We start from the raw sequence: 18,467 nt of genomic DNA on the forward strand, positions 1-18,467 counted from the left end.
TCAGCTGTATTTGTTCATACACACACACACACACACACATATATATATATATATATATATATATATATATAGAGAGAGAGAGAGAGAGAGAGAGAGAGAGAGAGAGTGCGTGTGTGTGTGTTATGTGTATATACTCATATAGGACACAGTATACATACTCAACATTCATAAATCCAAGGTGGAAGGTTTGAAGATAAGAATCTTAATGACAGGTAATGTCTACTATTCCTTGTTAATTTACTTGGTTTAGCATATTCCAAAATTAATGTTTATATTCTCAAGAAAATTGTAACACAGGGATTTTTTAGTAGGATTTTTTTGGCATTGAGAAAATCTATGCAGCTTTCTTTGATTTTTGTTTTCATTTAAGTTCTGATTTATTTTCGATAGCACTCAAAATCCTTAGGTTGTCCTTTTTACTTTGAAGTGTTCATTTGTAGTCATATTTATTAGTTGTCCACATGTTTTAGAACCATGTATTTTTATTGGAACTTCACACAAACTGCAGTTGAAGGGAGGGGAATTACTATTAGCCAACGTGTCCTAATGATACTCTCTTCCAGGCATCTCATGGCTAAACACTGCTTTTACTTAATTTTAGAATTTAGTACTCTGGCTTTAGTTTTGTTTTTCTTAATTATTTTGTGTTTCAAACCAAAATCTCATTAAGCTTAATGTATTTCATAAGATCATTTTTTATTGTAGTATAATAAACAGAAATGTGGGGAAATCCAGGATTTAAAAATTGCCAAATAGCTCATATTAGCCAAAAATTCACTTTTAAGCCCATAACTGTGTTTGGAGATATTCCCAATTTAAAAAATAACTAAAACAATATGGCTTTGAAAAATTACATAGTAAGATTTACTTACAAATGGAATCATGGATATCCACATTTTAAACATTACCTAAGTATAGTTTTATTAATTTTAAGAACCTAAAGATAAATGTCTTTAGCATCTATCAAGAAAGTGAATTCTTTCAAATGGGTTATCACTGACCTAAAAAAGGTTCCTTGTTAAAATTACGTAACCTTTGCATTTTCTTTCCTGTTAATTAATAGCTATTAGAAATTTATATGTTTTTGGTTGCAGAAGGATAAAATTATTTTTATTTATAATGTTTATTGTAATTGCCTCAATTATAATAATAAAATAATCGTAAAAATATGAACAATTCAAAGTAATGTAAAGCAAGAATAGAAAAAAATTGTCCATGTTTTACCTTCCAAATAATTATTGTGAGATTTTGGTCAATCTACTTCAAGTTATATTTTTCTTCCTTTTTAAGTGAGCTTGGGATTAAGACTTACACAAAGCTTGCAAAGAGAGAACAGACAGTTGGCATGTACCCCTCTTCAGCTTCCCTAATGCTGACATCTTACAGACCATGGTATCTCATTACAAAAAAAAAAAAAAAAAAAAAAAAAAAAAAAAAAACCAACTTTGAGACAACTAGTAACTCTAGACTTCATTTGAATTTCACCAGTTTTTCTATAATGATTTTATGTTTTAAGATCCATCAGATATCACATTGTATTTAACATTTTTTAATTAGAATTTTGAATGTAGCATGTATAGATGAACACCTAATATTAAAGCTTAAGCTTTCTCTAGGATAAGCCTTTCTAATTGCAAAAAGTAAACATATCAATACAATTTTTGAGTCTTCTTTTTTGAAATCCAAAGCCCAACTCCTTTGCAAGGAAAGATGAGATGTTTGACAAGTCTCTAACGCCTAGTCTTTGCCTGCTTGGCGTTTCTGGCTTAGCTGTGAGTTCAAGGCTATAACATGAGTCTTGGAAGCATGCAGTGTAGAACCTGACCCTTATCAAAATTAGGCTAACTTGAGCCTCTTACCCAGCAAGGGTGTGTTCCTTCCTGGAACAGAATCAGCTGGCTGCTGCTAAGGCGATCTTTGACCAGAGGTTTCCCTGAATGTTATTTTTTCTTTCTCCCTGCTTCAATAGTGAGACTTTTTTCAGTGTTGCAAGCACTGACTTCTGTTCAATTTCTGGAAAGGTATTTAAAATTGAAAACAGTGGCTTTCCAACCAAATCTTTGACCTGTTCTTGTTAAGCTTGAAATTTTGGGAAACGGACGAGCTAGGAAACAAATCAGTCAACACAGCCAAATGTGATATTGTGTCTGTTTTATACAATCTTACATTATAGTGAGTTGGAGAGAAACAGAAAAATGATAGTACATATAGTTAATTAGCAAATTATAATACTAGAAAATAGTAAATATGTTGAAAAAGTGAGAAAGTTAGGACAATTGAGTATCAGGAATGTGAAGGGTGAGGAAGGGAAAGAAATGTGTTTATATTTTGAATGGAGAGGCCAGGTTAAGCCCTTTTATCTTCTTGAAAGCTTAATAATCCTTTATAATTTTGACTTCTTTTTTATTGCTCTCTTGCCCAGGCTGGAGTGTAGTGGCTCAATCTCAGCTCTCTGCAACCTCTGCCTTTTAAGTTCAAGCAATTCTCCTTCCTCAGCTCCCAAGTAGCTGGGACTACAGGCACACACCACCATTCCCAGCTAATTTTTTGTATTTTTAGTAAAGACGGGGTTTCATCATGTTAGCCAGGATGGTCTCAATCTCCTGACCTTGTGATCTGTCCGCCTTGGCCTCCCAAAGTGCTGGGATTACAGGCGTAAGCCACCATGCCCAGCACTATAATTTTGACCTCTTTTTTCAGACATTGCAGACATTAGTAGGTGATATTTAAAATAAATTCAGACTGTTTAGGCCTGTGTTGTTTTTATCAGTAATTTGATATGAATGGAAAATGTTAGTTTTAATATATATTCTTTTTATAGATCAACTCCTACTTAACATAACTGCATTGAGCAGCTGCATTTTTGTTGTGGTGATATTTTCTTTTAAAAGACATTCACATTTCTGAATAGTTAGACAGAGAGAAGGTTTCTCTCCAAATAGATTTATCACCCACTGTTTCTGCAAATATCTGAGGTAGGCACACCATAATATACAAAGAAGAGGAGAACGAAACTAACAATTATCAGGCATATTTCACGTGCAAACACTGTTTTAGGCTTTGAGTGTGTATATCATTTACCCTCTTACACACCCTGTTAGCTTGGCATTATTGTCTTCATTTTAGATGAGAAAACTGAAACCCAGAGAATCAATTACTTCTGTCAGCAAGTCAATATAGTTGGAGAAGGTAAGCCAAATTGATGCAAAATAAAATAGATAAGTTATTTACGATTCATAAAACACATCTAAATTATGACTTCAATCTATTTTCACAACAGTATGAAATGGATAGTGTTATTGCCATTGCTACAGGACCCAACATTTACCCAAAGTTAACCTTTGGGTTGGGGGTTTCTGCAATATAGACCCTTCTGTGGTTGCGAGAAAAATGTTACAGGGAAGGCGTCCCGATCCAGACCCCCAAAGAGGGTTGTTGGAGCTCATGCAAGAAAGAATTCAGGGCAAATCCACAGAGTGAAGTGAAAGCAAGTTTCTTAGGAAAGTAAAGGAATAAAGGAATGACTACTCCATAGACAGAACAGCCCTGAGGGCTGCTGTTTGCCCATTTTTATGGCTATTTCTTGATGATATGCTAAACAAGGAGTGGATTATTCATCCCTTTTTAGACCATACAGAGTAACTTCCTGATGTGGCCTTGGCATTTGTAAACTGTCACGACGCTGGTGGGCATATAGCAGTGAGGACCACCACAGGTCACTCCTCGCCATCTTGGTTTTGGTGGGTTTTAGCCGGCTTGTTTACTGCAATCTGTCTTAGCAGCAACATCTTTATGACCTGTATTCTGTGCTGGCCTCCTGTCTCATCCTGTGACTTCCAATGCCTTAACCGTCTGGCAATGCAGCCCAGTAGGTCTGAGCCTTATTTTACCCAGCTCCAATTTCAGATGGAGTTGCTCTGGTTCCCATGCCTCTGACATCATTTGGCAGATTTAAAACGTTTTTAAATTAGGTGTCAAACTCATGGTTACACAACTAATTGATAGGAGAGGTAAGGTCTGAATTCATTATCGACTGACTATAAATTCTGATTTTTTTTCAATGATAATAGCTGTACATGCTTAATTTTCAAGTATGACACCAGATTTGAGAAAAAATACTGGGTCTGACAAAGCCCAGGGTATTACAATCATTGCCAATGAGAGAGACATCACGTTAAGGAATCAGAGAATGCTGTTAGTGGTAGAGATCACAGACTGAGATGATTTAGACCGTGATCAGGAGAGCTGAGTGGGTTTGAAGATGGAGCAGACTTGGTAAGACAGAATATCTCAGGTTATGAGGACAAGGTGGAAACAGGAAGCAGAAATAATTCAAGAAAAGGCCTTGTTTTACTAGACATAGAGGCTTATCCAATGCAAGCATCTTTATATTATCCCTTTTCTAAATTTGTAAATTTTTGCAAGTGCTGATCTGTTGAAGTGTTTTTGCAAGCATAAGCTTTCTTCTTCCCCCCTCCTCTCCTCCTCTTCTTTCTCCTCCTCCCCTTCTCTTCATCCTTCACCTTTTCCTCCTCCTCCTCCACCTCCTGATCAGGTTGTTTGAGACAGGGAAGGAAGGGGGAATAACTGCTCTGTGACAGCTCCTGAAAGCAGCTAGGAAATCTTACTTTCAGGCCTTTTTCTCTCCTATCTGCCCTCATGGAGACTCCGGAAATTACAAATTAAGACATTTTAAGAAAATGCTGCATAACCATTTACTTTAAAAATCTGATAGAGTGCTACACTTCTGTGGATAGAAATTCAAAAATGTATTAAGGTTTTTTGTAGTAGAAAGTGTTTCCTATATAACTGACGGTTCAAAGCCTATTGTTAGAGGGTCCACAATTCATGGAAATTGTTTTATTTTGTGGAACTCCTTTACCCTCAAGCATTGACTTAATTGGTTTTAACACGTTTCACAAAGCTGGATTTAGTGACTGATTTTTAAGAATTGTTTGGAAAACTTGAGTGCTATTTTTATGTAAATTTTGTTTCCTATATTATTCCACAGAGTTTTTTTAAAGTCTGCTGTATATCAGACACTGAAAATTTGTGAATGATTATCCTTAACATCAAGTGATTCACAATCTAGGGAGAGAAACAGTTGCAGAAACAATTATGTGTATAGTAAAATGTATTTCAATAGATGATATGCAAAGTATAGTGGGGTCAAATATTTAGCAAGAAGTATTGTAGAAAAAGTTTATATTTGATTTGAGTATTGAAGGATGAATGGAATTCCACCAGACGGAAGATAAAGTATATTTAGTAGGAGGGAACAGCAGACATACAGTCGTGGAATCACGGAAGATGCCTTCTCACTCGGAAGTGTGTTTAACTACAACTGAGTGTGGGTGGGTGACACTCATGAGACTGTGAATGTTGGCTGGGCCAGGGCTTGGAGGAACTGGTTAGTGTTCCAGGGAGTTGCATTGAGTGAATTATAAACATTTGAATGAGAAGAACAAATTTGCACTTGGGAAATTCAAAGTTCTCAACTTTTATTACTTTGTTGAGTAAACAACTGAGTTATTGTTGGTAAAATAAAACCTTATACGCTAGCTTCCTTCCTCTAAATTTGCGTATTCTCATTTCAATGAAAGTGTTAATTCAATATCATGCTTTCCCCATTTTCTTCTTAAGTCTATGTCAAATATTAGGCCAATATTGAGATCTTTAAGTGGTTTCCCCTAGTTAACATTGTTCTGCCACTAATCATGTATTCAAAGCTAGTTCAAGAAAAATTAAACTGCTACATTTTTCATAACTTATGTCTATCAAATGATAAGTTATGCAGAAGTGAAAGTGAGGCATTGCCGTCCAAGATCCTCCTTCTTTAAAAACATATGGTGCAGTAAATACGATGGCAGGAAAAAAAGCAGAGAGATAAGGGAAGATGCAGGATGCACATCTCATCCAGGCCAAAAGCCGGAGGAGGCTTCCTGCATGAGATGAGTGAGACGCGCTGTGAAGAATCAGTGGGCGCAGGTGCTGTGGATAGGTTAAATGTGATGGGACAACTCTGTGTGGAGTGTTTTTCATGGGAGCCACACATAATCTGCAATAATGGCATTATTTATGAAGGTTTAGATTAGATTTAGCTTTGTTGAAATAATGTATAATAAACCAGTTTCAAGATTGAATGGGTTCACTTCCAGTGCAGAAAATAGTATAACAGATAATAGCAATTCTCCAAACTTTCAAATTACTTTTTCTGATGAAATGGTATTTAGACATTATGCTTCAAAAGGTGGCCTTTCAAACTGTAAAAATATTTCCCATATGTATTATATTTAAATTACGCTCTAATTGTGAAGTGTTGAATTTTATTGTGTCAAATATTGATCAGTAGCAAATTATTTTTGTCCTTAAAGTTCTTGTTTTGGTAATTTTATCTTGTAAACATTTTGGTCATCATTATAATATTTTGTATTTAGAAATACTTTTTGCAAAGTTTATTATCATGAGTAAATTTTCTTATGCTGTAAAATGGCATTTTGTAAGATTAATATGTATTTTACACATTATTACATCATAATCTCCAGAAATTTATATTCAGAAATGTGTCCCCATAGACTCAGAAAGGTTTTAATGTATATTATTGCCTTGCTTAGTTAAAAAACAAAACAAAACAAAACTATTCTTAACCTCTTGTATAATTCCTTTCAATTGTAGTAGAGGGAGAGATGTGTGAAAGGCTTTTGAGAACCACACAATAACTAGTTAATATGACAATTGTAATCAAATTGTGTTTTTTTATATTAGACTATGCATTTTCAAAACTCTTGTGGTTAGATATCTATGCTACTGGGAGATATTAAAAATAATATTGCCTTTTTTGCTCCACTCTTGGTGAAGCAAATCTTTAGCTAAGCGTTCATCTCCAGCCTAAGACCAGATCTATGTTGAATGGGAAAAAAGTCTTAAAAGACTGAATAGGAGATAAGTTGATAAAAGCTGTCAAGTTTCCTGAAAGGAATTGTCTTAGAAAAACCAAGTAACTTTATCTGGAACAAGGACAATTGATAAATAGTACTACTGTTGTATTTGACCGAGTGTAGAAAGTTATCACAAGACAAAAGTATGCCAGATTACAGGGTCATTTTATTATGCCGGCGACCACAGAGGACTCACGTCTCTCCAACCTGTGGCGACAACAGGAGGGTGCCACGATTTTTTATACCCGAAAACCACCTTGGGAGTGGGGGTGAGGGGCGGGGATGGGGATGAAAAGGCTTCAGACATTCCGAGGGCTAGTGGATTCTGTAAATTACCTCCTGGGCAGAGATGAGGGTGGGGGTCTCCGGACATTCCAAGGGCTAGGGGACTTTTGTCATTCCGTTTGTTACTTAAGTGGTTTACAGAAGTCAAGATAAACATTTGTTTATACATTATCTGGTTAAGGTGGAAATCACAGACCTTAGTTACTTATTACAAGTCGCAGGAGCCAAGATGGCATGGGTTAGGACTGCTTGCCTGTCACATTAGGGCCACAGAGAGCAGTTACTGATAAGAAAAGGTAAGCAGCTTTACATAGTTTTGAAGAACTAAGAGATCTATTTACAGAGGCCAAGGACAGTAGTTATTGTGAGGAGAATGGGGCAGCCATTTCAACTTATCTAAAAACAGTTTTGTATTTTATAAAATAGTTTTGCTCTGGTTCTGGCTCTAGGCCAGCGCAATATCACACTACCTTCAGTGGCTGTAATTTAAACATCATTATTGAAACATCAAATTTATATATTTTGTCTTCTGAAGAACAGTTCTTGAAATAAACTTTTCTCTTCAAAGCACATTTTCTGCTAAATATTAGATTTCTGCTTCTACGTGATAGAGCAGACCACTGTTTTTCAATGTGTAGGTTGTGACCAAATGTTCACTAGACTGTGGATATTAAAATGGAGATATTTTCATAGTGTCAAGTTGTTACTGAGTAGGTAAACCTCTTTCTGACTAAATAGAGTGTCTAAATCTGCCTTAGCTCATTCAAGGCTGCTAGAAGAAAATGCCATAGACTGGGTGGCTTATAAACAGTAAAGATTTATTTCTCACAGTTCAGGGTTCTGGAAGTCCAAGACCTAAGATTTCGGTATCTGATGAGGACTTGCTTCCTGGATTGTAGATGATGCCTTCTCACTGGTTTCTCATGTGGGAAAAAGGGCAAGCTACCTCTCTGGGATCTCCAAGAACGCTAATTCCATTCACGAGAGCCCTGCCCTCCTGGCAGAACCACCTCCCCAACCTCAGGTCGGCAGTTAGGTTTCAACACAGGAATTTTGGGGCAGCACAAACATTTAGACCATAGCAGTCTCCTACCAAAGTTTTTGGGAAACAGAGAAAGGTTGACTGGAAATAGGAAATCCTGCATTCTGGTCCTTCTTTGGCCCTTATCAGCTGCAGTTGGGCCACATGTTCCCACGGTGTCCTTCCGTGATGTTTTCTAAGTTATTTGCCTAGATATTATTAAAAACAGTGTTAACACTACTACTGATACAAGTAGCCAAGGTTTACTTATTTTGCAAGCGTTATGCACTGAGTACAGTGCAAAGCGTTTCCCATGCATTTCGTCATTCACTCTTTGCAACATACGTACGCACACCGGGAAAGATGCAAAGTTTAAAAATCTAACTTTGACTTTCATCAACATCCTCCCTTGCTTTTGATGTGGAGGAAAGATGAGAGCTTTGTATGCTCTGATTGACCCTGGTGCCATTCACACAAACCTGTCAGGGTGCCTTGTGAATAATAATTACTTAAGAAGGATTTGTTGGAAAAATAAAAACTCTTAAAATAGGTTCCATGTGGCTACTAATGTACTAACATAGAGACTGTGTCCTTGGGGCATTAGCTGCCCTGGAGGGTTTGTTATTCCTTCTTTCATGCCGTCCTCATTCACTACAATTCTTCTTCTTATGATGCTTTTTCATACTTCCAGCAGGAGAGAGTCTGCCATGGTGACAAACGAATCACATTTTTCCTGGGGCACAGGCACGGCTACCTTTCTTGTATAAGATCAATAAAGGAATCCTCAGGGTGGGCCAGATGCTCTTCTATAAGAATGATTCAAAAATTAACATAAAAATATGTTAGAAAAGCTTTATAGTTATAAAGGAATTACAGTTTTTTAACAATTTGTTATAGTTTTTAGCAATATAGTTTCACCTTTAAATACCAAACGGAATTTCTTAACAGATTTTCTTATGTGACCACAGGCTTTAATGGTGTGTATTTATACAAACTCAGAACATTATTTAATTACTGCGGTGTTATTTCAAGTTTTAAATACAGTCGTGTGTTGCTTAATCACAGGGATACAGTCTCAGGAATACCTTCTGCATCCCTAGGCAATTTCATCATTGTGCAAGCATCAGAGCACACTTACACAAACTTAGGTGGTATAGCCTTCTACACAGCTAGGCTCTACAGTACACACCATTGCTCGTAGGCTACCAACTTGTACAGCATGCTATTGTATTGAATATTGTAGGCAATTGCATAATAAAACAATGGTAAGTATTTGTGTATCTAAATATAGAAAAGGTACAGTGAAAATGTGATATTATAAATAATCCTATGGAACCACCATCAGATGTGCAGTTTCTCCTTGACCTAAATGTCATTATTTAGGTCATGCAGTGCATGATTTTATTAGAAGTTTTTCAGTTAATCACCATACAATCACCAACTAATCAGAACAGAATTTCCCTACTGTGTCAAGTTTATAAAATGTATGCATTGAGAAGCATCGTTATAAAGTATTACTTCAACTCTGAGTAAAATATTTGCTAGATTAAAAACTAAACTAATATTTTTTTAATCGAAAACATGCAACCTTAGATTTATGTTTCACGTTTTTCACAGATGTTTACTGCTTTATTTTATCTTACCTACAGATTCAGTAGGTGTACTTAATTGGCTTTTACCTAAAGGCATTTCTCGTTATTTAATGCATGTTACTTGGTTTCTTAAATATGGACTGGAATATTCTACATGTAATATGTGATGTGAATTGATGTTTTCAAGACCCTGTACTGATCATGCAGACTCATGGAAGTCTTCCATTTTATTTGTAAAAGATGTTCTATCTCTCTTTGGTCCAAAATATTTTACCAAACCTTACCTTTGGAACCAGAGTGAAACAAGTGGGTTTTAAATTCTGGTCCCACCATTTCTGTCTCTGAGTCCCTGAACAAGCTGTTTACACTTTCCAAATCTTGATTTCCAGTCTCTAATTTTTAGGATTCTTGTGAGAATAAATGGAATTGATGAGTACTAAGTCTTTGTACACTGTCTGCACTTACATCTGCTCAGTAAATATTAGCAATTTTTTTTAACTTTGAGAAGTGTCAGAAATAGTATTTTCTATAGTAGTAAGTCATTATCTAATGTTAGATTTTTTTTTTTTTAAAACAAAAGACTGTTTAGAATGATCTTATAAGGTTAACTGTTCCATGTATTTGGTAGACCTGCAAAACAAATGATAAAACTTGCTTTCTATTCAGCCATTTTTTCATAGAAAATTAGGTTAAACCGTACAGGTGATATACTTATTATGTTTTAACAGCACATAGAGTTTTTCTGAAGTGTCATGGATTTCTAGTATATAAATATGTATATTAAAATCAATGGGCAAATATAAAGTAACTTTAAGAATAATATCATGCAATCAATGTAAAAAAGGTAATTTATTTAGTGTTTCTGGAAGAATGGGTTTGTAACTTTGTGTTCTCAGTTAGTTTCTTTACTATTTCTACTCAAGTAACTAAAACGATACATTTTTGCTTTTTAGTCACTCAGGACTGCTTGCAACTGATTGCAGACAGTGAAACACCAACTATACAAAAAGGTAATAAAATATCCCCAGTACTTTTCTACTTAGAATTCAGTCCACTCCAAACATTTATGTTTCAAGTCTAAAGACTGTATTTGAATTGCATCTAAAATCAATCATCCATCTCAAAACTTCTTATAATCAGATAAAAAAATAAATTTATTCAAAATGATTTGGGAATAAATAATAATTATGACTAAAGTAATAACCTAATAAGCAGAATGACCTTAGAGGCACAAATATTTAGAAATGTTAAATAATTAGACTACAATAAAATAAAAATCAATACTAAATCAATTTTAATTTTTGTTATTTAGACAGCATTCTGTCTTTTAGAATGACTCAAGACCATCTTCACAAATACTAATTCTCCTGTTATATTCAGTTGTAAATGTCATAGAAAGAGGGAAATAAAACTGAACAGATTATTAAAAAACTAGATTTTAAAAATAAATTTCCTAATTTACCATTTTTTCAGAGGTAGAATGTTTTACATTTGTCAGTTATTTGAAGCTTTTTTTTGGTTTTAATTTTAGACAAATAAGTGTTTTCTCTACTAATGGACTGAAACCAGATTCACAGAGAAAAAACTTTTAATGTCATTTCCCAGTATGTATCACCCAGAATATTAATCCAGAGGAACGGTCCTTGAAATGAGAGTTTCAGTGTCAAATAAGTTTGGAAACACAGATTCTTACATATTTTTCTTCAATCACAAGGCACCTTAGCAAGTTATTGAATCTAAGTAGTCCTACTTTAAAAAAATACTTGTGCTGGGCACGGTGGGTCACCCTGTAATCCCAGCATTCTGGGAGGCTGAAGTGAGTGGATCACGAGGTCAATAGATCCAGACCATCCTGGCCAACACGGTGAAACCCCGTCTCTACTAAAAATACAAAAATTAGACGAGTGTGTTGGCCTGTGTTTGTAATCCCAGCTACTCTGGTGGCTGAGGCAGGAGAATCGCTTGAACCCAGGAGGCAGAGGTTGCAGTGAGTTGAGATCGCGCTGCTGCATTCCAGCCTGGAGACAGAGTGAGACTGTCTCAAAAAAAGAAAAAAAGGAAAAAAAAAAAACTGTTTTTTTCATCTAGTTTTTCACAAATATTTGTGACTGTGCCGCTTTAACGTGTATCGACCTCTCTCTGAAAGCAAATGGGGATTTCTGCTCTATAGTAGCTTTTATTTATATAACTAATGAACAGAAATGTACTAAAAAGAACCATTTATTCACTCACACATTCCTTGATTCATTTGTTTTACATTTATTGATTAAAAACATATAATATTCTAATTACCATATGGGCACTGGGAGTAGCAGTGATTAAAATATGTACAAATGCTCCTCAGCTTTGATGGAATTGTGTTCTGATAAACCCATCCTAAGCTGAAAATAACATACATTGAGAAAACCATTTGGTACATCGAACTTATCAAATATCATAGCTCAGTATAGCCTAGCATAAACCTACGCAGAACACTTACATTAGCCTAAAACTGGGCAAAGTCATCTAACAGGAAGCTAACTTTATAGTAAGGTATTGAGTAGCTTATGTTATGTTTTGAATACTGTACTGAGATATCTCCTGAATGTATATGGTTTTCACACTTTTGTAAATTTGAAAAGTCTAAGCCAAACCATTCCAAGTCCATATATATGGTTTTTTACTTTGATGGAGCGTACCTCTTGATAAAGAGAAAAAAAAAAAAAAAAAAAAAACACATAAATGAACAAGTAACATACAGATGAAATGAAATGCAGGCAACAAAGCAGGCAGAGAGTGGGAGGAAGTTTTGTGTTGTGAACTAACTACGAATTCGGGAGTATCTGAAGGTTAAGTTAGGGGATGAGGAATGGGCAAAACAAAAACTAGCAGAGATAATGAATGTGAGTCAGCGCTGGTAATGATTCCCTGGGAGGCTCTTTTCATCCGTGTTTTATATGTGTGACAGTATCCTAAATGCGACACAAGTACCAAACTAGTTGTAAATCTATTATTTATTGCTCAACATTTTCCCAAATTATGTTTGCAACTTTTAATAAGGAGCACTCTGTTTCCTAAGAAGTAAAAGAATGCCAGAAGATCGTAAAGGCCAAAGTTACAATTTAAAAAAATTACTTGGAAAAGGTTTACTTTACACATCTGGCCCTCCCAAAATGCTATAAATTGCACCAAATGATGCAGCTGCTATACTTGTGTGTTGTGAATTGTACAGTAGGCTGTGATCTTCCTGGAGTGGTGACTGCTTGCACAGGTCCAAGGGTGCTGAACAGGGATGCTTACTTGGGATGCTGGCTTGCAGTGCTCTGACCATTAGGATGAATGGGTTGGCCTTGTGATGTCAGCAAACCCTTGACTAATATATAAATGTTAGTGTGCATGGACATTTTAGCAGGGAGAGAGAGGTAGGTTGCATTTTGTTAAGGAAGGTTGTACTCAATGAAGCATTTTTACTTGCATAAGTAAAAATGATCCATAAGAAGACTTCTGGAAAAAGATAATACATTATTGATTTTATAGCATATTATACATTACAATATATTATGATTAGCATATTTTATATATCATCTTATTGTATTATAAATAACATCAGGTCTTGTGATGAAATTATTTTATGTATTCTGGAGACATGGAGGTTGAAAAGAGTGGGGCTATGTCCATCCGATATTTTGAGTTCCTGTGCTCTGTCCCATACTTTTGTCCAGACAGTGAAGGTAGAGATAAACCACACAAAAGATAAAAAGACAGGAGCAGTTTATCAGAGTGTAGTCTCATGCCTTTTCTGTTCACTTTTTTTTTACTTTTAATCTAATTTTTGAATAGGTAATACATTCACATATTGCAAAAAATAAAAAGCACAAAGAGTTTGGATTGCTCTTTTTCTGTTCCTGCCCACACTCACCTAACTTTTAGTTTCCCATGTAGACTTCAGATGCCCTCTACATTAACACAAACAAATGTAAACGTAGTTCTGCTTTCCTCTTTTCTTATAGTAAACACTTAAAACCATATCTGCAATACATATGATTTGAAATGAGATTGCAACTTGCATCTTTTACTTAACAACGTATATTGTAGACATTTGATGTCTGTGTACAGAGTTCCTCATATTTTTTAAAAAATCAGCATAGTATTCCATTGTATAAATTTAATGTATTTAACCAGTCCACTACAAAGAGACTTCTTGGTGTCCATCTTTTGCAATGCAGGTGCTTCAAAAAATGATTGTGTGCATCCGTAACTTCTCATATGTCGGCCTCTGTGTGAGACAGATTTTGAATTTTCACAGTTATTGCTAAATGGTCCTATAGGGCTTATAAAATGCTATGTTATCACTGGCAGCAAAAGAACATCAGGTGAAAAATAGCATCTCTTAATTTGCTTTCTTTCAAGCCATTCTTTTGTATGTTTTAAGAACCATTTGTATTTCTGTCCTTACATTCTTTCAATTTTTCATTTCTTTATTTATTTCTTTTTCTGTGAGCTGTCTGTTCATTTTTTTTCTATTTTTCCATTGGACTTTTGTCATTTTTAAATTGATTTCTGTGAGCTCTTTATGTCTCGAGCAGACTAATTCTTCATATTACGAGTTGGAAGCACTTCCTCCCATGCTTTCATTTCTCTTAATTTTGCATAAAGTTTTTTTTTTTGTCAAATTTTATCAATTTTTTAAAAGGATTTTGGATTTTGGGTTGTGATTAGAAAGGCTTTCACACTTACATGTATTAAGGAAAGATCTCATGTTCCTTCTGAAACTTTTATAGTTGTTTTCTACCTTTAAATAATTTATCTATTTGAAATTTATCCTGATATAAGATGTGAGGTATGCAACCAACTTAATTCTCTCCCATGAGAGCATCACAGATTTTTTTAATCACCCATCTTTTCCACATTGCTTGAAGACATTAACTTTAACTTATATTAAATTCCCTATTTAGTCTATGTTTTTTCACTTTTTAAATACTTTTCTGTTATATTGTCTTATTTATGCACCCAGATAAAATGGCATTTTGGTTATTAGGGCTTTATAAGATGATTTGGTAAATCTAATTCTCTTATTTTTTCTTTTTACTTATAGAATTTTTCTGTATATACACACACACACACACACACACACACACACACACAATTCTAGATGTACAGATCAAGTCCAATCCAAGAACACGATATATACTTATATTTGTTTAATCTCTTTTTGTTTCTTTTAGTATGTATTGAAATTTTCTTCAAGAAGTTCTTGCATATTTCTTATTAATATCATTACAAGGTATTTTACCTTTTCAAATGCTATGATAAATAGAAACATTTTCTTTCATTATATTTTCTAGTTGGTTGTTCTTTTTGTGTATAAAGGCCTTGAATTCCATGATATATCTTTTCAACATTAAGGTTGAAATGTTTTCTTTTTGGGGGGTGGGGGTTGCATTTCCCTAGCATGACTTCACCCAAAATTTTACTTTTAACTTCTCTCAAATAATTTGTTTTCTGTGTTCCTCGTGTATGCAAAACAGAGGTGCTCTGTGTTTTTTGATCTCATCTTAAAATAATTTTTATTTACTGGATAATATAAACCAATTTAAATTTACTTACTTCAGAAATATATTTGGCTTTTGTTCATTGTATTGTGCTATATTATGTATTTTTTTATACATTAACAAAAGAGTTTCTATTTTACAGTTTTAAAGAGGTTGCTTACTATATAGGCTGTTTGCTTTGCTTTTTCTGTTAGCGTAGACCTCTAAATACTTACTACGAGGGGTAGCTACCTTTTCAGCTATATCTTTTTTATTGAAATTAAATTCATATAACATAAAATGAAATGCACATTTCATTGTCATGTAGTATTCACAATATTTTACAACCACCAAGTCTCTCTAGCTCCAAAATATTTTCTTCAGCCCCAGAGAAAATCCTGTGTTCAATAAGCAATCAGTCACCAGTTCTCCATCTCCCCACCCCCCATTACCAGCAATCTGCTTTATGTCTCTGTGGATTCACCTATTTTAGATGGTTTCTATAAATGCAGTTATGCAATACATGACTTTTAGTGCCTGGCTTCTTTCCCTTAGCAGAATGTTGTGAGGTTCACTCACATTGTAGCATGTAATATTCATAGTTCATTCTTCTGTATGAATGTATATTATTCCATTATATGTAAGCCATAATTTTACTAATGGGTATTTGGGTTGTTTCCGCCTTTTGGCTATTGTGAGTAGAGATCCTGTGAGCATTTGCATAAAATACTTTCTGAGTGCGTCTTTTCAATTATTTGAAGTATATATCTATGAGTAGAATTGTTGAGAAAATGTCAACCTGTTCTCTGCAGTGTGCACCACTTTGCTTTCCCATCAGCAATGTATGAGCGTTCTAATTTTTCCACATCCTCACCGACACATCTTATTTTCAATATTTTTATTACTATTGCCTTCCTTTTGGGTGTAAAGTAATATCTCATTGTGGTATTTATTTGCATCCTAATGACTGATGATGCAGGACATCTTTTCATGTCCTTTTTGGTTTTCATATATCTTCTTTGGAAAAATGTCTTTTCAAGCACGTTGTCCATTTTTAAATTAGATTGTTTGTCTTTGTGTTGTAAAACTTCTTTATATATTATGGATACACAAGACCCTTATGAAATATCTGACTTGCAAGTACTTTCTTCTATTTTGTGGATTATCTTTGTACTTTCTTGATAATGTCATTTGAGGCACAAAAGTATTGTGCATCACATGAATGAGTTTTGCTCTGTTGCCCAGGCTGGAGTGCCATGGCACCATCTCAGCTCATGGCAACATCCATCTCCTGGGTTCAAGTGATTCACAAACCTCAGTCTCCCGAGTAGCTGGGATTACAGGTGCCCGCTACCACACCTGGCTAATTTTTGTATTTTCAGTAGAGACAGGGTTTCACCATGTTAGCCAGGCTGGTCTCAAACTCCTGACCTCAAGAGATCCACCTGCCTCGGCCTCCCAAAATTCTGGTATCATAGGCGTGAGCCACTGCGCCTGGTCAGAAATTTTCTATATGTAGGATTATGTCATCTGCAAATAGAGATAGTTTTACTACTCTCCTTGCATTTGGATTTTTTTAAAAAAATATCTTTATCATGCCTAATTGCTCTTGCTGGAATTTCTGCTGGTATATGTTGAATAGCAGTCATTGTCTTGTAAATACAGGCATTGTCTTGTTTCTGATGAGGATTATTGCATTTGTATTCATGATTGATTCTGATCTGTAGCTTTTTTGTGGTGTCTTTGTCTGGCATTAGTATCAGTGTAATTCTAGACGTAGAGGACCAGTTAGAAACTGATCCCTTCTCTTTTATTTATTTTTTGGAAAGAGTTTGAGAAGATTGATATTTTTTCTTTAAATGTCTGGTAAAATTCACCAGTAAAATCATCTAGTTATGAATTTTGAGGGAAGACTCGGGTTAATTCAAACTCTGTACTAGTTATAGGTCTGTTCAGATTTTCTATAAGCATTCACTACCATGTCCTAATTCTATTTATTTTTAAATTTTTGTAGAGACCAGGTTTCGCTATGTTGCAACATAAGATGTTTTCTAAAATAAAATGATTTCTATTAAGTGCTTTCTAATTTTGAAGAACTACTTCAATTTTTTAAAAATTTCCCTTCTTCTCTCTTCCACTCTCTCACATCTGCCAGATAAATATTTTCCCCAGACATTAAAAAAATAATAGACCAATAATGTTTTATTTCATATACTGTATTTAATGTCTTTTATTTTGGTCCTTTTTCATTCAGGAAAAGGGGTAAAACTGTAATTACCTACTTGGCTGTACACTTTGTGCATGTCTAAGTTGTACCAATGGATTCAGTGCTTCCTTATGACTTTAGACAAACTTGCCTTTTATTAAAAAATTTTTAATAAATTATTAACCAACGTTTTTATTTCTAATAGGCTAATAATAATGCCTCCATTTTATTTAATGATTTTATTGATTGGAGTCTTTTCTCTTTTTTTGGTCAATGTAGCTAAATAATTGTCATTTTTTGTTGATCTTTTCAAAAAACAAATTTTTAGTGTTCTTGATTGTTTCCAGTCTTTTTCTATTCTTTTTTTTTTTGAGATGGAGCCTCACTCAATCGCCCAGGCTGGAGTGCAATGGTGTCATCTCAGCTCACTGCAAGCTTTGCCTCTGGGTTCAAGTGATTCTCCTGCCTCCACCTCTCAACTAACTGGGACCTCAGGCATGTGCCACCACACATGTCTAATTTTTTTGCATTTTTAGTAGTGACAGAATTTCACCATGTTGGTCAGGCTGATCTCGAACTCCTTACCTAAAATGATTCTCCTGCCTTGGCCTCCCAAAGTGCTGGGGTTACAGGTGTGAGCCACTGTACCTGGCCCTTTTTCTATTCTTTATTCCATCTATCTTCTTTTTTATTACCTTCTTTATTATATTATCTGATCTTTATTATTTTCTTCCTTCTGTCAGTTTTGGGTTTAGTTTCCTCTTCTATTTCTATTTCCTTAAGCTGCACTTATATTATCAATCTGAGATCTTTTTTAACATAGACATTTACAATTGTACATTTCTTTCTGTACACTTTTTCTTCTTTCTATGAATATTGTTATGTTGTGTTTTTCTTTTCTTTTCTTTTTTTTTT

The 18,467-nt window shown here is 34.7% G+C and overlaps 1 protein-coding gene across 1 annotated transcript in view; it reads left to right on the top strand.

Annotated features, from left to right (window-relative positions):
• TNFSF13B (TNF superfamily member 13b) overlaps positions 1-18,467 on the top strand; it is a 36,900-nt gene that overhangs the window by 4,753 nt on the left and 13,680 nt on the right. The window contains exon 3 of the mRNA XM_017501727.2: positions 10,790-10,846. Within this exon, the coding sequence (XP_017357216.1) occupies positions 10,790-10,846 (57 nt within the window). The remainder of the gene's footprint in view (positions 1-10,789; positions 10,847-18,467) is intronic.

This window comes from Cebus imitator, unplaced genomic scaffold (assembly GCF_001604975.1).
Source record: "Cebus imitator isolate Cc_AM_T3 unplaced genomic scaffold, Cebus_imitator-1.0 Scaffold14, whole genome shotgun sequence".
Classification (NCBI taxonomy): Eukaryota; Metazoa; Chordata; class Mammalia; order Primates; family Cebidae; genus Cebus; species Cebus imitator.